Source organism: Amphiura filiformis, chromosome 20 (genome assembly GCF_039555335.1).
Source record: "Amphiura filiformis chromosome 20, Afil_fr2py, whole genome shotgun sequence".
In the NCBI taxonomy this organism is placed as follows: Eukaryota; Metazoa; Echinodermata; class Ophiuroidea; order Amphilepidida; family Amphiuridae; genus Amphiura; species Amphiura filiformis.
The window spans coordinates 10,203,374-10,229,061 of record NC_092647.1 but is presented as its reverse complement, the minus strand read 5'-3'; the positions used below and the strand labels follow the sequence as shown (position 1 = coordinate 10,229,061).

Genomic DNA, 25,688 nt, shown 5'->3' with positions numbered 1-25,688 from the left:
GGCAAGAAAGTAAACAATATGCTATCAAGATTCCCTCTACTACAACTAAACAAGTACATATTATTCATCTAGCCTATATTATCTAGCTATATAACTTTCCAGCTAATTCACACCATACATGCTAGGTTTAATTTTCATCTTTTACACAGTCAATTTCAGAACCCCTAATTTAGAAGCAAACAAAAAAATATTTAAGACTCAGGCTTTGAAGTGTAGCCGTTTAAAACCGTGAATACAGGGTGATTAAAAAAGAACTTGATCCAATTTAAAAGGTTAAATTCTCAGAGGTTAGAGCACCTGTTCCCAATACTATTACATATTTCAAAGAATATGTGGCAAAATGAAAAAAAAAGCTAAATTAACAAAATGGTGCTATTTTTAAGTCAGAGGGTCCAAAATCACTTTGTCCACACATAATTCAATGGGATGTTTTGATTACCATCAGTATTATGTTAGGCATACATATAATTAAATACAAAACCCACCCAAGTCCATACTTTAGCCAAATTGAGTTAAGCATGGGAAATTGTTGCTTATATATAGACCTATCATATGTAAAAAAGTTGAACCCAAATCCACCCTCTACGTGCATCTATTGAGCATGTGAAATTCAGCATGCATGTATACTCAGTATGCATGATACACCTAATTTTTAGTTTTCTCAAAATCACTTTCCATGGACAGGTATTCAATTGGTAAACACCCTCGAGGCCTCGACTTGTCATTCAAAAGTGATAAATGTTTTATGTCATTTGTTCACCACATATTTGTCAAAAGATAAACATGTATTGTGAATAGCTGTTCTAAACGCCAAAAAATTAAAATTTGAAATTGGGTTAAGTTTTTTTTGGACCACCCTCTACAAAAACCGCAAGACTGTTCAGAACAGTTCAAATTGCAAAAAAATCGTAAAAATTAATAGCGGCAGAAAATCTGGCAGAAACACAAACACTGCACACTTTTTTTAGCAGTCATAATGAGCTATATCAGTTGAAATCCATACACCCCTAGGGAAGACATGACCTTAATCTCCCACACATGGAGTGTGAATTTCAAATGGAGTTACCCATTCAGGTAAACCCATTTGATATTTACACTCATAAGATTAAGATCATGTCTTCCATAGGGGGTGTATGAATTTAAACTCGAATAGCCCAATACTTAACCTGATATAAAAAAAAACATTGAAATTTACATCAATGTGCAAAAAAATTGTTAGCTAAATAGCTCACTTGCTTTTTGTGTAAAAAGAATTCCAAATCGTTTCACAATTTTGTGAAAATTGGTGGAATTTTGAAAAGTCACAACATCTATTACTGTGTAGAAATGACTATGGTACCAATGCTCTCCACATTGAAAAGACTGTGGTCAGTTCAGGTTCGTACTGATCGATGACCCACATTGACGGCTGTTCATTTCACAGGGGTCAATTTAGCCACTGGTCCTGACCAGTAGTTTTCTTGTCGGGCCAGGAGATTTTCTGTCTGGATAGGCCAGTGGGCCAGTTGGGATTTTGACATAATTATAAATTCATGACATGTTACAATATTAGATGCACAATGAAGTAGAATCTGTACCAGTGGATTTGCCCTTGGGCCCGCTGGAAACCTTCCCAGCTGGCCCAAAGACCATTATTGCTCATTATGTCTACCCCTGATTTCAGGCCAATAAAATATCTCAGGCTACGCAATTTCAGGACACATGATCCGATTGAATTTGAAACTTTTCAAAGCACATCAATTTTCACATCTTTTAAAATCTGTACGATTTTAATCTTACCTTCATGCAAGCATCATGAAATTTTATATCCTTAACACTATGGACCACAATGGCCTCATTCCAATGCCAAAGTTCAATAACCTCAATTAAACAATCAAAGAGCACAATTTGACCTCAAGTTCCGGAATATGAGTTTGTGTACCCAAATTTTCAAAGGTCATTCAATGAATGTGCAATTGTATTGGGGTCAAAGAAATTTGCCCTGATAGATGCGCATGTTGTGGATCATAGTGTAAACAGAACCCAAACCACAACCCTTACCATAAGCCTAACAATAACCCAAACCCTAAACTCTAACCCAAACCCCTAAAACCAAACCTTATTCCTGATAATGCTTACAGAAGGTAGATATGGATTTTGTTTTACAATAAAGTGTGTGCTTTCTTTTTGTGTTGCAAACTGCTGTCATTACAAAGTCTGCTACTCTCTCAAAAACATGTGCATTACAGCTTATATATAAATTCCTTCAAGAATAAGTCAAATAAGGGTGCACCATTTTTTTTGTTTCACTTGTGGGCGAAGAAATTTTCAACAAAATTCCATGCTCCCTTGGAAATCTCATGATGCATCCCTAAACCATAGGCCTACATTTCACAATATAATAATATAACTTTCAATTGAACTGTTTGAAGATAAATTAGTTATATTCTCAGTAACATATTGATAATTCTTGATAATATTATAAGCCACTGTCAAGAAATGAAAATCTTAACTTACAGTTCTTATAAGGCAAAGAAAAAAAGGCTGGTCTCTGCATTCCACTAGCCTTTTCTAACTATGGCAGAAGTATGACAGAAGTAGGCGGCATTCAACCAGGGTAAAGCCCAGCAAATTCAAAAACTTTACCAACTCCATCAAATCTGATGTGTCTACCATACCTCAACAAGACTAATGGGCATAGCGTTTAAAATTTGCCTTTATCACATTTCTTTTTAATTATTGCTTGTGAGTAAAAATTGCAATAAAGACATCACATAATTGCTTAACCTTTTTTAACTACAAAAAAACCCTTAAGATTTGTGGGCAAAGTTCCTGAGACAAACCTTTATTTTTGCCTTTTATATAATTTTTTATCTGTATTGAAATGGCCTTTTAGGCTGAATATACACATTTATACAGTAACTATCATAAAACACAGTAGACTGTGTGACAAACAAATACGTAGGGAACTTACATACTGACAAAAAAATACAGAATTTCCTTCATGTAGATACCCTGAATGAACCTCCTCAACCACTACAAACATATTTTAATAATATTTTTGATACTGTCAAGCAATACCAATCAATTCTTTGATCAAATCAATTTTGGCGCAACTTAACCCCATGAGATCTACCTGCCTATTGGTCAAAAAGAAGTCTTCGCTATCAATTGGACCAATCAGCAACATTGTTAAAATAATTTCACCACGCAAAAAAATTGGGGTGAATTATTTGCAAAGCTCCATTGACCAATCAGAGGCAATGTTAGATCGGCAGGTAGTTTTCAGGGGGTTAAGAATCTGGTACACCATGTCCTGTCATACACCCTCTGATTATTTTGAGAACAGTGTGTATTTAGGGATTCAATCATGTTCCACCATTGTTCATCAGCGATTAACATACGTCATTGCATGGTTTACTTTCGTCGAGCGAAGTAAACTATGCAGACGCCCTGGATGCAAGTTGTTAATCGGTGATGAACAATGTTAGAATACGAGTGAATCCCTTTCAAAAGATCATCTAATTTCACAAAAGATCATCTAATTCACATGATTCTTTCTCAGGAATGAAGGCTAATATTTTGTTCTTTTCTTTAGCAAATTACACATGTAACAAGCAAAATAAAAGGAATGGACCTTTTCGGTAAATCCCATAAGCCTTTTGCAAGTACACCTGAGATGTCGTCATTTGACGTCACGCAAATCGCACATCGTTTATCGAACATCGTTATTGCAAGTTGGTGTGACGTCAAATGACGACATATTAGGTGTACTCGCAAAGGCTTATGGGATTTACCGAAAAGGTCAATCAAAATTGATATCACATGACAATGACTGATATCTTTCTTCATCCCATAAAGTAAAATCATAAAATGATATTACTGATGAAGAAAATGAACGGGGTATTCCAGTTGAAATCCACTCACTACTATGGAAGACATGACTTTTATCTCCCACTCTAGGGGGTGTAGATTTCAAATGAATCCATCCATTCAAGTGACCCCATTTGAAATTTACACTCCATGTATGGAAGCTAACTCAAGATACCCTATCTAAAATACAAGTTTACATTTACTTTCTTACATATCGTGATGTATTTCAGCTAGGTAGAAAACCTGGGTTGTTTTGAGAACAATAGAGGCCATCAGCCTTTCACCATCTTGTGGGTACATGCGTGTCCACGCGTCGGACACTACACGCAGGGCACAGCTTGCCACACAGCTGTTATCACGCATCAACGCAGTGATTTTGCTGTTTACGCATGGAGATCAAACGACCATCACAGCATGTACCCACAAGATGTCAGCATATGACGTCACGCTGACGGCCTCTATACAATTACATAATCTATTCATGACGTCAGTGATGCGACTTTGATGGGTATCATTTCTATTCACCATGTTCATTGAAGTGAGAGCGAATTGAATAAATAAAACAAATGAGACCAACTCGCTTTTAGACATCATGAGCTCCTTGCGGGTGGAAGGCTTTCATTGGGGGTGTATGGATTTCAGGTAACCCCATTTGAAATTCACACTCCCTGTGTGGAAGATTTTAGGTTCATGTCTACCATAGGTGTATGGATTTCAGGTAACCCCATTTGAAATTCACACTCCCTGTGTGGAAGATTTTAGGTTCATGTCTACCATAGGGGTGTATGGATTTCAAATAAAATATCCAAATAAATCACCAACACCGGCTAATTTCTCTTCAATGGTCATCATGTCCAGGCATAGGGAAGGTGCGTGCAAATTCCTCCACTTTTGCTCGTAAATCAGCAATCCTCTTCACTGTGTTATCATCAGTCATCACATATTCTTTGAAATCTTTCAGTTTGCCTGTAATGGTGAAATGGAAGATGAGAGATGCACATTGTAGTTACCATATACTCTCTAATTTATGCCCCCCTATAATGCCCCCACCTTTTTTTTCAACCAAACTGTTCCATAAATGCTGTCAAATTATCATACAGTACCTGCATTTTCAACATCAATCGCCAATTTCATGATTTCAATGAGACGGCAGGCCATTGTTATCGACAATGTTTACAGCATTTGTAGAAATCACATACTTTTTTTAAGCACCACAGTCACTGTCAGATGCTACTTGTGATGTTTTTAATGGGAATTATCATTCCCATCTAATTAAAGCTCCCTTTTTGGAAAAAGAGAAAATGGTATGTAATTTATGATGTTCTTACAACCATAGCTGCTTTTTAAAGTTGCACACCACCAAATATTCCACACCACCAAATAGAAACCTGGTTAATTTACATGAATGCCTGTTTTGCTTTTATGAAAAAGGTTATAGAATTAATTAAAGACTAAAATGAGCAGAAATTTATATGATTTTGGCTAAAATTTGGATTAGGATGCCTCCACCAGGGGGCCATTTAAATATACCTCAACTCATGAACTTTCTGTGAAATTTGTCTAAAATATAGGCTCCAAAAATCGATTGCAGCGGGGGTTTAGTCTGCTATTGGCCAGAATGAAGATTTCTCTTGAAAAGGTCTCCATTTAGAAAATCTGTATCTACAACAAAACAATCTTAGCTACAGACAAGCCTGTCCTCCTATAATTGAAAAACAGGTGTGACCAGATTGACAGCCTTATCCTCCATCTTTCTTCATCAAAACTGAGATTTTGGTATCAGAAGGAAGTTCATATGTTTCCCATTAGTAAAATTTAACGCCTGAGATATTTGCGCATAAACATTTGGTGAATTGTGGTAACCATACCCAGAAGTAAGTACTTTCCTATGGGGCATTGTTATACACATGCTTGCTTCTCATATCAAACCAGTTGGAGCAATACAACTCAAAATGTTGAAATATATTGTTTTAATGGTAGGCCTCAATGTCAAATATCTGGGACCACACCCCTTTAACATACCTGTATCTTTCTTGGCATCTGCTGCAATCTGTATGCCCTGATGGATGAATTCGGCTACTTTAAGGAAATCCTCCTCACCAAAGTCTCGAGATGTCAATGCAGGGGTACCTGATCAAAATACAATACAATACATTATTTATGTTACTATAACCTATAGATGAGTTGACCTCAATGTTTATCTACAAAGGCAAGGGAGAGGTATATCAATATGCTTGAGCAAACTGCATACAACCACTACACTGTTCAATAGCCTTATTGTGATGTGACAGTAGTTTTAAAAGCACAGGCCCTGAACAAAATATGATGCGCGTATATTGCCAGGAAATTGTGCTGATGCGCACGCATACTGCCAGGCAATGACGTCAGAAGTGAACTCATCTATAGACATGCAAGCTTTATTACAGAGTAAAGAACAATATTTTGATTAATCTCAAAATGCACTATGCTTGTAGATAAGATATCTTACACTTCCCACAATGCATTTCTTCCATTTCAATTGACTGATCTGCTATCCAGTGCAACATGGGTCAATAGTGACAAAAAGTTCTTCAATGAACAGAGCACATCGCAAAATTTCTTGCAAACATTCTTGCAAAATGTTTATTTCATGACTATCGACCCATGCTTAGCCAGTCTGTTCTCAACATGATGACAAAGGGAACCTATACAAAGTAATAGGAGTGTCATTTACTGTAATGAGGTGATGCATCATGTTGCAAAGAATTCTGGGAAGAGTAAAATATCTCTGCTATGCTTGCAAATTGTTGTTGACGACAAGTCAAATATATTAATGTACAGTGTACACTCACTAAATCTTTATGATAAGATTCCAAAATTAAAGATCTTGTTCACCCAATGCAAACTTGGTGCAACTTGACTGACGTGTCATTTTCATCCTATGTAGACCATGAACACATCTATCTTTATTTTATGATGTCCTGATATAATGTCCCAATGTAAAAGCAGCTGTTTTTTGGCAAAGGGGATCCATTGATTTTGATTGAAAATTGTGAACCAAGCAACAAAAAACAACAATATTTTTACAGATTTGTGATTTTTTAGTATCATTTCAGACAAAAAATTGCAAAAATACAATTTAGAAAAAAAAAATCTGAAAAATTTAAAACATCAGCCCACCCATAAAACAGGAGTCTTTTCATCACCTAATGTAAAACTTTGAGTAACTTACCTAATCTAAGTCCACCAGGTGAGAGGGCGCTTTTGTCTCCTGGACACGTATTCTTATTGACGGTAATGGATGCAAGTTCCAGGACACGTTCAGCTCTTGCTCCATCCATACCTCCTGGTCGTAAATCCACCATAACTAAATGATTATCTGTACCACCTGCAAAGTACAAAAAATAGGCCTGATTCAATGTGTCTAAAAAAAATTCAAGTTAGCTCAATAATTATTCATGAGAACAAACAGTGATTGTGCCGAGGGTCGACCTTGCATCACATAACCGGGTATAATATAACCAATCGCATCGCATTTTGCTACACAATCCAGCCAAATTACTATACAATCGCATATACATAATAGTCATTGCTATACATAATTATTACTTTGTCACAATTTTGCTGTGCAAACTTATGCCCTGCTGAACACCAATGCACCGGAATCTAATGCCTTACTGATTGAGCTAGCTTAAAGCCATATTGTAAAATTTTCTCACAAGCCTGCCCTCAATATTTCTAGATTTTTTTACACTAATGTAATGTACTTTGATGAACTAATATACCCTTAAAAAAATCTGTATTTCAAACAAAATCGGAGATTAAGCCGTTGTTTCATGTGTTTCATTATTGTGATCGAAATATCAGTTGACCGCATACATGATACATTATGTACATAGCGTGCTGGAAGGTCATAACACATCAAAACAACCAAACTCAGTCACGATAGACAGTATGGCGACATTATGCGCTTATATTAAATAACGATTTTCTTTGTTTTGTTTAATCTGTTTGGGTCATATCTGACAGTAAAAACTAACATTTTGAGGAAACAAAATACAAATCTATTTTTTATGGAAATGTTACACCGTTGCTTTCACTGAAGTTTGTCCAGCTTATATAAGCCAGGAATTACTCAGATTGTGTTACTGCGCGTGTCAATAAAGTCCCAACTCACCCTCGCATATATTCACCAAATGCGTGCGCCAGTCATGCATTACGCAATGCACAACTAGCGTGAGCATTGTGCAAAACTGCATGCATGACATTTTATATCAATACACTGTGTTATGAGTCTTATTTTTTTCCACCTTATAAGGCTTATGGGTCAGTCCATGTCAAAACAGATTGAGTGTACACCCATCCTCTTGGATTTTGCTCTCCTTTGGCTCAGGGGTAACTTTCATGGATCCCTAGGTGAAGACAAAAGAAAAAAATTCAAATTCCGTTTCGTTTGCGAATGGCGGGCAATCAAAGTTTGGCAACTTCGACCAAAATTGGGAATTTAAGGGGTCCAAATGACAAAGTGCTCTCTTTGAGGGGCACTTTCTTCTTAATTGAATCAGTTGTGATCCTCTTTTTGAATGTGGTCACTCACTGGCTGTGTCTGAAATACCTAATGCCAAAAAAGATAGATTTGAATTTCGTTGGGATTTCAGAGGGGTCAAAATCAGCACTTCGTGCTGTTCAATCAAATTATCTTGATTTTGAAGGACCCATGATAATGTCACAGTGCACTTATAGGTCCTAATTATGTTCAGAATGGATTAACCATATGCCAATGTCTATGAGCAATTCAAAAAATGAGAAATTTCTAGACCCCTACAGAATTTTAGGCCACCCCTAAAGTGGTTCAGCCACAAATGGCGCTTAAAATCGGCAAATTTTGACCCCTAATAACTTTAGGTGTACACCAGATATGAATTTCTAGTCTTTTGCATCTGAGAGAATGTAGTTTAATGTTACTAGGAACATAAGATTTGTTTTGTATTTTTTGTGTTTTAGTATTAAGTTGACGCTTTCAAAAATAGTCATTTAGCCATGCATACAGGATACGGTACAAAATGCCAATTTTAGTATGATATTTTTTTATATTTTTGATCACTTTATAGCCATTTGTATTATTTATCCTGATATTTCAAGTTGCTCTTGAGTCAAGTAATAAGAAAAAACTACTTTCTAATCCTCTGTATGGATTTTTAAGGGGTCAAAATGCACTTCCTGGCAACGATGCACATGCAAAGTACAGGTTATGGGGGTCAAATTTTCAGAATGCTCCCAATTATGTCAAGTAATATATCAAATTACTCGTATGGTCATGAGGATTCCAACAATGTATAGTTGGTTATGTGTCAGACCTTTCAGGAGGGCGCTATGACGAAAAATGTTCATAGGTCAACGACCTTTTTGAATTCTGACCATATAGTTAACAACGTCTGATTTTGGTAATTTTGGTGTCTAATTATATATGTTTTCTTGCATGAGAAATACAACTAAGCAAATTAAAAAACTATACAAGGAACCGATGACCCTCTTTTGCAACATGGCTGCCAAAAGCGTCCATATTGTAATAAGGAGGTCATTGGTTCCTTGTAGTACAGTTTTTTAAGTTGCGTAGTTGTATTCTCATGCAAGAAAACATAATTAGACACCAAAATCACCAAAATCGGACGTTGTTAACTATGTAATAACAGGATAAAGAAGACAATTGCTATAAAGTACCTGCATTTTCGAACATCAATCGCCAATTTCATGATTTCAATGAGACGGCAGGCCATTGTTATCGACAATGTTTACAGCATTTGTAGAAATCACATACTTTTTTTAAGCACCACAGTCACTGTCAGATGCTACTTGTGATGTTTTTAATGGGAATTATCATTCCCATCTAATTAAAAGCTCCCTTTTGGAAAAAGAGAAAATGGTATGTAATTTATGATGTTCTTACAACCATAGCTGCTTTTTAAAGTTGCACACCACCAAATATTCCACACCACCAAATAGAAACCTGGTTAATTTACATGAATGCCTGTTTTGCTTTTGTGAAAAAGGTTATAGAATTAATTAAAGACTAAAATGAGCAGAAATTTATATGATTTTGGCTAAAATTTGGATTAGGATGCCTCCACCAGGGGCCATTTAAATATACCTCAACTCATGAACTTTCTGTGAAATTTGTCTAAAATATAGGCTCCAAAAATCGATTGCAGCGGGGGTTTAGTCTGCTATTGGCCAGAATGAAGATTTCTCTTGAAAAGGTCTCCATTTAGAAAATCTGTATCTACAACAAAACAATCTTAGCTACAGACAAGCCTGTCCTCCTATAATTGAAAAACAGGTGTGACCAGATTGACAGCCTTATCCTCCATCTTTCTTCATCAAAACTGAGATTTTGGTATCAGAAGGAAGTTCATATGTTTCCCATTAGTAAAATTTAACGCCTGAGATATTTGCGCATAAACATTTGGTGAATTGTGGTAACCATACCCAGAAGTAAGTACTAGTAGTAGTTGTATTTCTCATGCAAGAAAACATAATTAGACACCAAAATCACCAAAATCGGACGTTGTTAACTATGTAATAACAGGATAAATAAGACAATTGCTATAAAGTGATCAAAAATAGAAAAAAGGGTATGTTGAAATTGACATTTTGTACCCATAACCTGTACATTATTAGTCAAACATTGGGATTTTTGGGACCATCAACTTAGTATCAAAACACAAAAAATACAAAACAAATCTTATGTTCCTAGTAACATTAGACTTCATTCTTTCAGATGCAAAAGACTAGAAATTCATATCTGGTGTACTCCTAAAGTTATTAGGTGTCAAAATTTGCCGATTTTAAGCGCCATTTGTGGCTGAACCACTTTAGGGGGCCTAAAATTCTGTAGGGGGTCTAGAAATTTCTCTTTTTTTTTTTTTTTCATAGACATTGGCACATGGTTAATCCATTCTGAACATAATTAGGACCTATAAGTGCACTGTGACATTATCATGGGTCCTTCAAAATCAAAGATAATTTGATTGAACAGTACGAAGTGCTGATTTTGACCCCCCCCCCCTGAAATCCCAACGAAATTCTGAAATCAATCTTTTTGGCATTAGGCATTTCAGACACAGCCAGTGAGTGACCACATTCAAAAAGAGGGTCACAACTGATTTAATTAAGAAGAAAATGCCTCTCAAAGAGAGCGCTTTGTCATTTGGACACCTTAAATTCCCAATTTTGGTCAAGGTCGTCAAACTTAGATGGCCCGCCATTCGGAAACGAAATTGAATTTGAAATTTTTTTCTTGTGACCTCACCTAGGGGTCCATGAAAGGTACCCCTGAGCCAAAGGAGAGCAAAATCCAAGAGGGTGGGTGTACACTCAGTCTGTTTTGACATGGACTGACCCCTATAGGCTTACATAGGGAGCACGGTGGCCTAGCGGAACGGGCACTGACTCATAATCGAAAGGTTGCGGGTTTGAGCCCCGGCGACGCCACCGTGTTGTGCCCTTGAGTAAGGCACTTTATCTCGATTACTCCTCTCCACCCAGGTGTTTAAATGGGTACCGGCATTCTTAAATGCTGGGAAGGTAACAGACTCGCTGTAGAGGAGGTGTAGCGATCCCTCTATAGCAACATTACATGGAGGAGTCTGGCCCAATCGCCAATGAAAGAGAGATGGGCATATACAGGATCGACTCCTTTACCTTATAAGGCTTATAAAAGCCGAACAAACTTTATCATTGTTCTTATTATTATACATACCAGATATAAGTGTGTATCCTTTATCTAAAAGTCCCTTGGCGAGTGATTTGGCATTCTTCATTACTTGGTCTTGGTATTCTCTGAATTCTGGAAGCATAGCCTATATGAAAAGAACAATGTGATGCGGAATAAATATGAATGACTTTGTTAAGCGCCCTGGGCGGTTAATGGAATAAATATGGTACTTACAATGTTCAGGGGAAGAGAAAGGTAGGCATTTGTAAGGTGTAAACAAGAGTATGGGAGCTGGATCCGTTCAGCCACCAGGACCAGTGAAGCTCAGCAAGCAAGGGGGAGGTGGTTTAGTATGCTCTCGTGGAAAATTTGAGCTAGCTTGAAATTACCCTGGATAAGGAAATTACTGCTAATTGTCTTGTTGCGTTGAAATGGTTTATGGAATGATGTGGGGCCATAGTGGTCAGCGATAACCTGTAAAGTGTGCTGAGGCTCATGGATCAACGTCTACACATTGTGCCTGTGTGTAGCGCACTATAAATCACTGCGATTTTCTTTTTCTTTTTTAAGTAAACTGTGATTTTCACAAAATATGGGTTGCTTTACTGACAAAGGATCAAAGTTTTCACATAATTTTAGGCTTCAATTTACCTGTCTTAATGCAACAGCAACTCCTCCTATAGCATGTTCATGCGGCCCACCTTGCAATGCAGGGAACACTGCATTATCAACTTTAGCTTGGTAGTCATACATGATGTCTTTGCCAGTTTTCTTGTTTTGCCCTTTGACACCTCTACGATAGAATATCATACCAGCCCTGGGAATATAAAATTTTGGAAGATTATTTCACAATGTACAACAATTCTTTTGGGCTATTTTATGTTTTGTGGCAAACTCTTTCTGATGCTGGATCAAATAACAGCATAAATTATATCCTTGTTAGAACCCAAATTAATAAAGGTATTCCATTTGAAATCAAATTAGACATGACCTTAATCTCTCACACAGAGGGGTGTAGATTTCCAATGAAGTAGCCCATTCAGGTAACCCTATTTGAAATTCACACTTCCTATAGGGGTGTATGCATTTCAACTGGATTACCCCAATTACAATTTTGATCCCATCAATGGTTCTTGGAAGGCTCTAAATCATCGGCAGAGTGCACAATAAGTGCAGTAGAATATACAATAGCTGCCTTTTGTAAAACACCTATTGTTTGCAGCACAATCCCCTCATCATGCTCATTATATAAAGTGTTGATGTTCTGTATACTTTCCTGATGGCCACTAAGCTAACCCAAGATATCACCTTTACATGTAGTTGGGTGTTTTTTCTAGTGTTATTGGTTAAAAGTAAGTACATTTATTGAAATGTTGCAAATGGCAGCTATTGTATTTTACTGCACTTACGATGGTGTTGCACTCTGCCGACGAAATAACAATATGATCTGTGTGAAATGCTAAAATGATTTCTGCTCACTATATTTTTTAATTAAATGTGTGTGTAAGGTCTCCATATAAAACAACATTTGCGGAAAACTTGTACAACTCAAAATATTTGACAGAGCCCCTTTAACCACATGAGAACTACCTGCCGATTGGCCAAAAAGAAGTATTTGTTATCAATTGGATCAATCAGCAACATTGTTGGAATAATTTCACCACACAAAAAAATTGGGGTGAATTATTTGAAACCTCCAATCTGACTGGTGATTAAAGTGAAGATATCATGTAATTGACCAATCAGAGGCAATGTTAGATCAGCAGGTAGTACTCAGGGGGTTAAAATAAAGTTGAATAATCACCTTGGCCCTCGTAGCGTCTTATGTGTGGTTGTCGTGACAACATCAGCATAATCAAATGGTGTTGGTATTACCTTAGCTGCAACTAGACCACTGATATGAGCCATGTCTGCTAGTAAGTGGGCATTTACTTCATCACAAACCTGGCCAGTAAAAACAAAACATTTCATGATAATTTCATTTGTTATAACATTTCAACTTTCAGTATTTTTTAAAGTTGCAACAGATATTTGGATGGGGTAAGTCATACTCATAGACTCAATAATGCATGTGTGCCCCTGAGTGCATTGTTGTGTTCAATCTCTTGAGCAACAAAGGATCTGCAATGCATAATTAACCTATTTCATACATAGGTTTTTTTGTACATGACAAAGAATGTCTGTAATCTCTGCTACTTTCTAAAAATGTTAGAAAATTTGAAAATATCAATGCACCCACCTTCGAGAAAAATGAATCAATCCTGCAAAAGTCGAATACACAGTGAGTAGCATGCAAAACTGCATGTGAGTGCAATTATTAAATATTCATGCAAATTATATATATCAGCCTATTTTTCTAACAGCTTCTCTGGCTATTTTCTAAAAGAGTATGAACAGGCGATAAATACACGACTGGATTTCAAAACAATAGCTTATTCTTACCTCTCTGAATTTTGCATAATCCAGCAGCCTGGGATACGCACTGAAACCAGCAATGATCATACGTGGACGGAACAGACGTGCATTCTCATGCATTTTGTCATAATCAATTAAACCAGTGTCAATCTGAAAAGAGAATAAAAATAAAAAGTATTTCAACAAGTTGATTTGTATTTAAATACTTGAACCGTATTTCCTTGAATAGTCGCCCCCATCAAATAAATGCCCCCACCACTTTTTTCAACCCAGATGTTTCAAAAATGTCGATATTTCCATGTTATCTTGTGTAGTAAGCTTACCAAGTTGCACACAATGGTCAGTAATAGCGTCGATAATCGGCGAAAATCTGGTCGGAAACCCGGAAGTGAACCAGAGTCAGTGTTTCTAGTTCGTAGTTTGTCATTTCAGTGTGAGTTTTAAGCTTACCTAATGATTTTAACAGGAATTACTTATTGTTCTAAAATGGCCAGTAATAAATGCCCCCCCCTTTGGAAAATGCAACGCCCCCTGGGGCGTTTATACGAGGAAGTACGGTATGTACCATTTGATGCATCTTTATGTTAAATTACACAAATAAAAGGAACAGTGCACCTTCAATAAATCTGTACAACTTCACCAGATGCATGTTGAGAGCTAACTTCTGTCCAGTAAATATGACCTACACCGAATGTATTGATCTTACACAAATTGGTCAAAGGTCATGAAGCCAACTTATGTTAGAACACAGGATCTTAGCTAGAAATTGAGGGTTTCCCCTCATTTGAATAAAATTGCTTGTCCTTATTTGACTTTTAGAATAATTACAAGACTTTCTGTACCCCATTGAGGGTTCAAGAGTTCAAATATGTGCCTTTCTCAACACCTACAATTATAATGTAGCATCTATCAAAGGCATTAAATTTGCCCGTCCCAGGAGTAAACTCCCGGTCTAAAATGATGGGCAGACGGGTGGCTAGCTAAGACACTGGTAGAACATACTTTAGTTGTTAGAGATCATTTAGAGAAAGATGGAACCACATTAGTGGATGGGGTCATTTTCCATCTGATACTGGACATGCTATAGTTATTTTAAGGACATGTTGGTACACCAATAAAGATTTTGATTCTCTGTTTGCCGTAGAAGTGACAATGTAACAGGATTACCTACCATAGCAATAGGTTAAAACAATTTTTGAATATATCGCCCTGCACTACCAGCAGTTTGCACTCATCACCTGTGTATGTCTGCAATCAGAGATTGAATACAATACCGCTCTTTTCAAAGATACTGATAATACAGGTGCGAGTAATCAGGATGATATGGATATTCTATATCCATGTTCTTTGACATCTATGGTTCAATGCAGAGGTACCGTGTGAATGTACTAGTGCAGTGCGATATATTCAAAAATTCTTTTAACCTATTGCTATGGTAGTTAATCCTGGTACATCATCACTTCTATGGCGAATAGAGAATCAAAATCACTTCTACAGCGAATCATGGGGTAGCTTACAGTCACAGGTTTAATCCCCACCTGTGCACTCTTACCAAACTTACCCACCCCACCCCGTGTATATATACGTAACAAGTGCACATAAACTAATGAATACTTAATTTCTTGGTACTCTTACAGCACATCGACATAGTTTTCAAATATACTTTACAAGAACTGTTTAGGAGACCAAATACTTAATGAATGGCAATCCATGATACAGCAATACAAGTTTGTAATTTACTATACATTGTGTATTCCACAGTATTGAATCACATGCACGAGTCTAATCCTGCAGAGTAAATACACATACATACAAAGGCAGTTTATTGGCATGATTGCTGTTTCCCTACCAAACTCACAGTGAAGCTGGTTACTCACATTTAAACGATACGGCATAGATTCAAAATAAATTGAAGTTGCTGATATTCTCTTGGTGTCTGTCATAAAACCGTGAGTTAAACTGAAAAGGGAAAAAATAAACAAAGATATGAATATGAATAAAGAAAACATGATTCAATCTCCAAATAGATTTTACTCCTAATCTTATCCAGAGGCAAATCGATGGATCAAATTTAATCTTATTCCATTGGTACAGGCTGTATCAAAATGATTGGTACCCATCAGATTCCAGTGTTAATAGCAGTATTAGTACTGTATAGGTACTCTGTGTATACCAGTCAGGTACCTTGGCGACAGAGTACCTATGTAGGCTGTTGCAATAGGAATCTTGTAGAGTACCATGATTACCCCCCCTTTATGCTGAATAGACACAACCAACTTACTGTCCACCATGGGGTAGATCCAGTCCCATAATCTATCATGTGGATTGAGCAATGCAGTGTAAGCAGCAAAGTTAGCCGGTGAGCCTGAGTACGGCATAAAGCATTGTAGAGTACCATGATTATCCTACCCCCCCTTTATGCTGAACAGACAAAACCAACTTACTGTCCACCATGGGGTAGATCCAGCCCCATTATCCTATCATGTGGATTGAGCAATGCAGTGTAAGCAGCAAAGTTAGCAGGTGAGCCTGAGTACGGCTGGACGTTGACGCCCCACTTTTCTGGATCCAAATCAAAAGCCTCTAACGCTCTAGACTGACATAATCTCTCCACTTTGTCAATGACTTCATTACCACCATAATACCTGCAATTTTTGAAATCAAATGGCAAAGAAAATAGTAGTTGAATTAGTCAATTAGTCTTTTTTTCATGAAAAAAATATTTGTGACACCATTTTAGGATGAGATGCTAAAATAATTATTTTATTGATTGGAAACTGTGCAACTCAAGAACAGCGAAATCAATGGAAAAATTTCTCGCCACTGACACTCACAGAATGCAAATGATTCAGTATTTAGTACATGTTACTCATTTAAAACAAAAAATGTTTGTCTCTCATACCCGCATGCATAGGTTTGTGAAAGCCATTCTAGCAGGTACATTGTAGCCCTACACACTGGGCTTTTTTGACTATTTTAAATAAGTAAATGTCTACCAAAAAGAAGGTAAATGTAGGCCAAAAACACAGTATAAAGTGCATTGTGCTAGCTTATTTTACTTACTTTTACATTTCTGAGATTGTGTGTAGGCCTACGGATATGAAGCAGGACTGCTATGTGGAATTATTATGTCTATCAAGTCCTGCTGGATTTACCTTGAAACATGACAAATACCTTCATGTATGTATCCATCTTTTATCTCATTTGTACCAAATATTTTTATGGTGCTATATATCTCATTATAAAATTGGTAATTATGAAATTAAATACAATATACGCAGCTCAAATTTTGTCAAATTTGTAATTTATATACAAATTAACATTGTCTTTATTCAGCTGGATGGGATGACATTTGAGATCACTCTTTCCTGATTCCTATTCTAGTGTATATCCTATTCTTCCTGTCATTGCAATGAAGCCCACACTACCTGATAGTCATATACAAACCTACATATATACAGATTTAAAAAAAACACATGTTGTTGTTTCATTTATTTTCGAAATATGATTATGGAAATTAAGTTGATTCATTGACTGATGCAATCAACATTACAATGAGTTAAATGAGTCTGATGTCGACTAAAATCAAATTCCACACATTTCTGATCATTAACCATGATTTCACTAACAATAAAACCCCATGTTTCTATAACCTTTTAAGTAAAAAGTTGTTCAAAGTTAAGTCTTCACAATTTTAAACAAAGGTAATTTTAAAACAAAAGTACTCTTAGGTAAACTTCTGACCCATTTTACCCTATATTTGTAAACTGAATTTTCTGACTTTGATTCATATTGCTTGATCACACCACATACATGTTGGATGGATCAATTAAGGGACCAAATCAAAAGATTGAAACCCTATAAACATTAACTTGCAAATAAATGTGTCAATGCAAGCTTGACCCCCCCCCCCCACACACACACACACCCACATCTTATTCTCTATGAAATAAATGTTTCTTGAATTGAATTGAATTGAATATTGAACCTTTTTCAAAAATAAAAACTTGGAACTTTTGGAAGGCAGCAAAAAAATTACATGATATTCCTAGAAAGAATATATGCAATAAAACATAATCAACATTTTAGCCCCTTCGTTCCTACATAAATTATACAGACTTGAACTGTATTCTGAAACCCCCAAAAGTCGTATTTTTCATTAAATATTTTCCAAAAATATCAAGCATTGACGAGGTTACGTACAATGTTATATGATCCACTGTAAGTGTGAGCGATACTGAAAATCTTTACTACAAATTGCATATCATGCATGCTTTTCTCCTTCCTGAGACGACTGTATGAATTTCCATTTCACTGAATACTCTGATCTGAAGGATTGCTTCCTTTGATCTTTTTAGGAACTTTGAGTTGACAAAATCAAAGCCATATTTAAAAATTCCATGTTCAAACTGATCATGAAAATATCATCTTCGCTGGCACTCACTGCTTAATGCATGAATGGCAGCCATTGATGATTCTCGCAGGGTACCTAGTGCTTTTGTATGCAACGTTCTGATTGGTTAATATGCCTTTGTTTACATACTCATGCACGGATACGCTAGCTTACAAGATCAGGGCCTCATGTTTTATAGTCTACATGTACACTCGCAGCCGTTTTGAAATGGGAATTTTTTCGGTCAATGGTCAAAACCGTATTTTTATTGGAAAAAACGTACGCCCGAACTTTTAACAAATTCCCATATGAAATACAGGAAAAACATACTTTAGTAGGAATTTCAATTGAATGAACACAACTTTCAATAGCTGTATTCGATCCAACCCTGATCTTACATGTATAACACATATTCACATATTTCAGACTACAACGCGAATGCACAACCTTGGATACAATACTAACCAATCACAAGTGAGTTGGCATGGTTGGATTCGCTTCCACGTTACTCGCGCACAGTCGCACATGCTGGCGTACATCGTGCAGTATATGCAAAAAAATCGTCATGCTATGTCAGGCTGCGTTCATTCAATCGAAATTTTCACTGTAGTTGGCAGGTCTGCATATATATAAACAGTGAAACTAGTTTTGTTAATACTGTTTCATTGATCTTTTGGTTTGCTCCCCAAAAAATAAAATAACATATTGAGTGCCGGGATTGAGTGTCTGGAGCTTACTACTGACCTTTGACCTGGTAAGCCTTCTGCATATTTATTGTTGAAGCATGACCCAAGTACTGTCAGTGCGGACCTACTGCAGAAATTCTGAAAACAAAAGATCACATCATATATCTTGTTAGTGTACGGTAATAGGAAAACATGAAGTTAAAAATTAATGCCTTTAAAAAAATTTCTGATGAGCGCATTCAGTTGATCCTGTACATTTAAGGGAAGGGGTATGAACGTTAGGACAGTATTTATTGTGGGACATTATTAGAGCACATCAGACATATCAAATTGAATTTTGAATACGAAGAATGTCCTTCTGATATCAAATAATTTTGATTTTTGAAATTATAGCGTAATACACATTTTATGGCAAATCATTAAAATTGATATTTTTGATATTTAACAGTACTCAAAGTAAACTTTATAAATCTGATGATTTATACTTAAAGTGTATGTAGGTGGGATGAAAAGCCGACGATCAATTGAAAATTTTGACCTTTACGTATTGAAGATATGGAATTTTTTTTCCAAAACACCAAAAAAATTAGGTCTTTAATATGAAAGGTAAAAATTTTCAATTGATCGTCGGCTTTTCCTCCCAGCTACATACACTTTAAGAATATATCATTAGATTTATCAAATTTACTTCGAGGACTGTTATATATCAAAAATTTGAAAAATATCAAATTTTAATAATTTGTCATAAAATTTGTATTATATCGTGAATTTCAAAAATGAAAATTATTTTGATATCAGAAAGACATGCTTCGTATTCAGAATGCAATTCGATACGTCTGAGGTGCTCTCATGTCCCACAAAAAATACTGTCGAAACGCTCATTCCAGATCCCTTAAGTTAGACATTGCCTTATTCTAGAAAAATCCCCAAAGTAAAGTGAAATCCATTTGTCAAGATTTGATGATCCACTGAGCTCCACTGTCAGATAGATGCGAAGGAGGGAGGAAAAGTTTCCTCTGTAACCATGGAAATGTGTGAACAAAACTAACAATTTTCATAAAAAATTATTTGTGTTTTGAGCATGACATACAAGTGTTTAATTAGTAAGCTACAATGCCCACATTTTTGAATCCTCTCTTTCCAGGATTTCTTTTCCAGACCATGATATTATAGCCTGGATTATGCACTTACCTCTGATGCAATGAGTTCCAATCCTCTTACTTGTCTATCTTTCTCAGCAGTCAACAGATCCCACATTTCTGGGTCATCTTTTTCCAGTATTTCTTTTCCAGACCATGATATTATAGTCTGGATTATTAACTTACCTCTGATGCAATGAGTTCCAATCCTCTCACTTGTCTATCTTTCTCAGCAGTTAACAGATCCCACATTTCTGGGTCATCTTTTTCCAGTATTTCTTTTCCAGACCATGATATTATAGTCTGGATTATTGACTTACCTCTGATGCAATGAGTTCCAATCCTCTTACTTGTCTATCTTTCTCAGCAGTTAACAGATCCCACATTTCTGGGTCATCTTTTTCCAGTATTTCTTTTCCAGACCATGATATTATAGCCTGGATTATGCACTTACCTCTGATGCAATGAGTTCCAATCCTCTTACTTGTCTATCTTTCTCAGCAGTTAACAGATCCCACATTTCTGGGTCATCTTTTTCCAGTATTTCTTTTCCAGACCATGATATTATAGCCTGGATTATTGACTTACCTCTGATGCAATGAGTTCCAATCCTCTTACTTGTCTATCTTTCTCAGCAGTTAACAGATCCCACATTTCTGGGTCATCTTTTTCCAGTATTTCTTTTCCAGACCATGATATTATAGCCTGGATTATTGACTTACCTCTGATGCAATGAGTTCCAATCCTCTTACTTGTCTATCTTTCTCAGCAGTTAACAGATCCCACATTTCTGGGTCATCTTTTTCCAGGATTTCTTTTCCAGACCATGATATTATAGTCTGGATTATTGACTTACCTCTGATGCAATGAGTTCCAATCCTCTTACTTGTCTATCTTTCTCAGCAGTTAACAGATCCCACATTTCTGGGTCATCTTTTTCCAGGATTTCTTTTCCAGACCATGATATTATAGTCTGGATTATTGACTTACCTCTGATGCAATGAGTTCCAATCCTCTTACTTGTCTATCTTTCTCAGCAGTTAACAGATCCCACATTTCTGGGTCATCTTTTTCCAGTATTTCTTTTCCAGACCATGATATTATAGTCTGGATTATTGACTTACCTCTGATGCAATGAGTTCCAATCCTCTTACTTGTCTATCTTTCTCAGCAGTTAACAGATCCCACATTTCTGGGTCATCTTTTTCCAGTATTTCTTTTCCAGACCATGATATTATAGTCTGGATTATTAACTTACCTCTGATGCAATGAGTTCCAATCCTCTTACTTGTCTATCTTTCTCAGCAGTTAACAGATCCCACATTTCTGGGTCATCTTTTTCCAGTATTTCTTTTCCAGACCATGATATTATAGTCTGGATTATTAACTTACCTCTGATGCAATGAGTTCCAATCCTCTTACTTGTCTATCTTTCTCAGCAGTTAACAGATCCCACATTTCTGGGTCATCTTTTTCCAGTATTTCTTTTCCAGACCATGATATTATAGTCTGGATTATTGACTTACCTCTGATGCAATGAGTTCCAATCCTCTTACTTGTCTATCTTTCTCAGCAGTTAACAGATCCCACATTTCTGGGTCATCTTTTTCCAGTATTTCTTTTCCAGACCATGATATTATAGTCTGGATTATTGACTTACCTCTGATGCAATGAGTTCCAATCCTCTTACTTGTCTATCTTTCTCAGCAGTTAACAGATCCCACATTTCTGGGTCATCTTTTTCCAGGATTTCTTTTCCAGACCATGATATTATAGTCTGGATTATTGACTTACCTCTGATGCAATGAGTTCCAATCCTCTTACTTGTCTATCTTTCTCAGCAGTTAACAGATCCCACATTTCTGGGTCATCTTTTTCCAGTATTTCTTTTCCAGACCATGATATTATAGTCTGGATTATTAACTTACCTCTGATGCAATGAGTTCCAATCCTCTTACTTGTCTATCTTTCTCAGCAGTTAACAGATCCCACATTTCTGGGTCATCTTTTTCCAGTATTTCTTTTCCAGACCATGATATTATAGTCTGGATTATTGACTTACCTCTGATGCAATGAGTTCCAATCCTCTTACTTGTCTATCTTTCTCAGCAGTTAACAGATCCCACATTTCTGGGTCATCTTTTTCCAGTATTTCTTTCCCAGACCATGATATTATAGTCTGGATTATTGACTTACCTCTGATGCAATGAGTTCCAATCCTCTTACTTGTCTATCTTTCTCAGCAGTCAACATATCTCACATTTCTGGGTCATCTTTTTCCGGTGTTTCTTTTCCAGACCATGATATTATAGTCTGGATTATTGACTTACCTCTGATGCAATGAGTTCCAATCCTCTTACTTGTCTATCTTTCTCAGCAGTTAACAGATCCCACATTTCTGGGTCATCTTTTTCCAGTATTTTTTTTCCCAGACCATGATATTATAGTCTGGATTATTGACTTACCTCTGATGCAATGAGTTCCAATCCTCTTACTTGTCTATCTTTCTCAGCAGTTAACAGATCCCACATTTCTGGGTCATCTTTTTCCACTATTTCTTGTCCCAGACCATGATATTATAGTCTGGATTATTGACTTACCTCTGATGCAATGAGTTCCAATCCTCTTACTTGTCTATCTTTCTCAGCAGTTAACAGATCCCACATTTCTGGGTCATCCTTTTCCAGTATTTCTTTTCCAGACCATGATATTGGAGCTGCCCTTTGGTTGGTTGCTTGAGAGGCAAACCCTCTGGAGATTACCTATGGAATGCCAATTAGGACATAAATGAAGTGATGATGAGTTGGTACTGGCATTGAATTAGTCAGTAATTTCTTACACTTTTCAGCTAGCTACAAGTTGCTACACCTTTTTAGCATGTACAAATTAAGCTTTGACATGTCATCGGCCAGTCAGATTACTGATACTATTTGAATCTAGGGGGAGGCAGAGGCCAGAGCTAAAGTATGAAAAGCGGGTCAGTCTGATTTCTAAAAAAATGGTTGCTAATTTTTATTGTGTTCATTTCTGTTGTTTGGTTTTGGTAGGGACGTGTCGCTGAGATTTTGGAAGTAGACCCATAAATATACCAATTTTTCAAGAAATTTGGACCCATTGATGTACCAAAAGTCAAAATTTTCGGCCGAATTTACCCAAAATTGTCTTAGTTTTTACAAATTTTGGGAAAATGACTAGATTAAGGAAAAATTGGGCTGTTTTCGAAAAAATTGAGAAAATTTTGAAAAAGGACCCATTCATATACCAAAATAGGCTTTGAAAAAGGGGTCATTGATATACCAGAAGGCCGAAAATGCTACCCATGGTTGCGGCACGTCCCCGTTTGGTCATTTGTACTGGGTCCCCCCCCCCCCCCGGGACATACACACAGCTTTTCAATTCTCTCTCACTTCAATGGACATGGTGAATAGAAATGATGGCCATTTGAGACTTTTGAGTTTGAGGTCACATCATCCATGTCATCGACATCATCAAGTGACTGAAGTCATGAATAGGTATCATAATTATAGATGAGTTGACCTCTCAATGTTTGTCAACAAAGGCAAGGGACTGGTATATCTTTATGCTTGAGTGAACCCCATGCAACCACTACACTGTTCAATAGTCTTATTGTGATGTGACGGGAGTTTTAAACACGAGCCCTGAACAGAATATGATACGTGCGCATACTGCCATGCAAAATACATGTACAATGGAAATTGTGATGACGGGTGCGCATACTGCCAGGCATTGACGTCAGAAGTCAACTCATCTATAGATTATATATTTTTTGGTTATTAAAATTAAATTTAGGAAATCGTTGAGCATGTTTTAAACAGATTAATTGAGTAGGGTAAAGTACACTGACTGATCAATATGCCTTTTGTTTGGAGCAAATCGGACATACGGTTTCCACAATACATCAATTTACGTTTACTTGTATCCTATTGTTTTTGTCAATCATCAATATAGTTAATGAGCTTCAAGGACTGGAAAGGCTCATTTTAAATATGGAATTTTTGCCAATATTTTGCTAAAAATCAATGCATAAATGTTCAGAGTACTTTTATTTTGCATACTTTTGCCCTGAAACTTGGTCAAAGTGTTTCTTATATGTTATAATGTATCATATAGTGAAACCGCCCTCTAATTTGCATATTTGCATAATTAATGAGCTAATTTGCATTGCTAATTAATTATGCAAATATGCAAATTACTAAAGTCGTATTTCTAAAGCTTGATTGTGCTTTCAAGAGATGCTAATTTCTATTGTGTTAATTTCTGTTGTGACATACAATGTACATGCCACTATCATGACTATTCAATTTTCTCTCACTTCAATGGACATGGCGAATAGAAATGATGGCCATGGAGGACGCGTCCCTGAAGTCATTGATAGATTATTTGTATTGTTCTAAAAAAACACAGGTTTTCTACCTGTGGCAGTGGCACCCTAGCTGAAATACAGCAAGATAATGTTAGAAAAAACTTAGATATGTAAATGAAGACAGTCTAATTAAAGAAGACTAGTTTGCAATATGACGTACTCTCGGCGTGGCGATCTTTTCTTTTAGACAACCCGAGCAGCAAAATTACGAATTTATCAAAATACACTTTTGCATCAAGGTTAAACATGTTTTTTAGCTAGATACAAACATACCTTTTATTTCATTTTCATCGAATAAGCTTAATTTTTTTATTCCAAAATCCATGTTTTTATCTCTATTTTGAACGTAAGAGAGCCACATGCAAACCAATAATGCATGAGCACTTGATGTACGCTCGTTTTGACAGTAATTTACGCTTGCATACTGTGCATTTTCAAGTGCGTGTAACAGTTTTTTAATGCGTGATGCAATTCTGCATTGATTCAAGATGGCGAATTTCTAAAAATACATGCTGTATTTTTCTGAGAAAATTCTCTCATTTCACAAATTCTTTGCCATTTTCCCTCATCTAATTATGTATTCATATATAAGTGACGGAAGTGATTCTGAAATTATGGAGGTATGTTTTTTGCATTTCTGATTATTTTTGAATTGTTTTTTGTCTGAATTTTGAGACAAATTTTACTAGCAGTTTTCAAAAAGTTGTGTTAACCTGTCCTTGTTTTTTACCCCATAATTTCCCTCATTTATCGAAGCCCTGCCCTCTTTCAAATACATTAAGGGGGTACTACACCCATAGCTAATTCTGTGCCTATTTTTGCATTCTTCTCAAAAATTTTAGCGCATTGGTGACAAGTAAGATATGTAATATTATAGGGGCAAGGACTACAACTACTGCACTGAAAATTTAGCCTTGATCAAGGCTTCCTCCTTGCTTTTTCTCTATTCATGCTCTTCATAGGACCCATGAATCAGTGGTAGAATTTATATAGGCCTATCATATACTGGACTCTCTCAAATTTGTAGTCAGGTCAGATTTTTTGTGTAGGACCATCACAAATGAAGTGACATTATTTGTATAAATATTATATATTTCTCTTTACATTTTGTGTATAATTTGCAGAA

The 25,688-nt window shown here is 36.3% G+C and overlaps 1 protein-coding gene across 2 annotated transcripts; it reads right to left on the bottom strand.

Annotated features, from left to right (window-relative positions):
• Positions 1-4,528: 4,528 nt before the first annotated feature.
• Positions 4,529-20,609, bottom strand: LOC140141893 (serine hydroxymethyltransferase, mitochondrial-like). Of its 2 annotated transcripts, none has more exons than XM_072163766.1 (11): positions 20,499-20,609; positions 19,098-19,177; positions 16,405-16,605; positions 15,838-15,919; positions 13,988-14,110; positions 13,350-13,489; positions 12,197-12,362; positions 11,591-11,690; positions 7,064-7,219; positions 5,875-5,982; positions 4,529-4,818 (listed from the first exon to the last, which is right to left on the bottom strand). In XM_072163766.1, the coding sequence occupies exons 1-11, from the start codon at positions 20,562-20,564 to the stop codon at positions 4,691-4,693; spliced, it is 1,350 nt and encodes a 449-aa protein (XP_072019867.1). In that variant the 5' UTR covers positions 20,565-20,609; the 3' UTR covers positions 4,529-4,690. The 2 variants fall into 2 exon arrangements, with proteins under 2 accessions (XP_072019867.1, XP_072019866.1); XM_072163765.1 differs by lacking the exon at positions 20,499-20,609 and adding an exon at positions 20,231-20,360.
• Between the last annotated feature and the right edge of the window lie 5,079 nt (positions 20,610-25,688).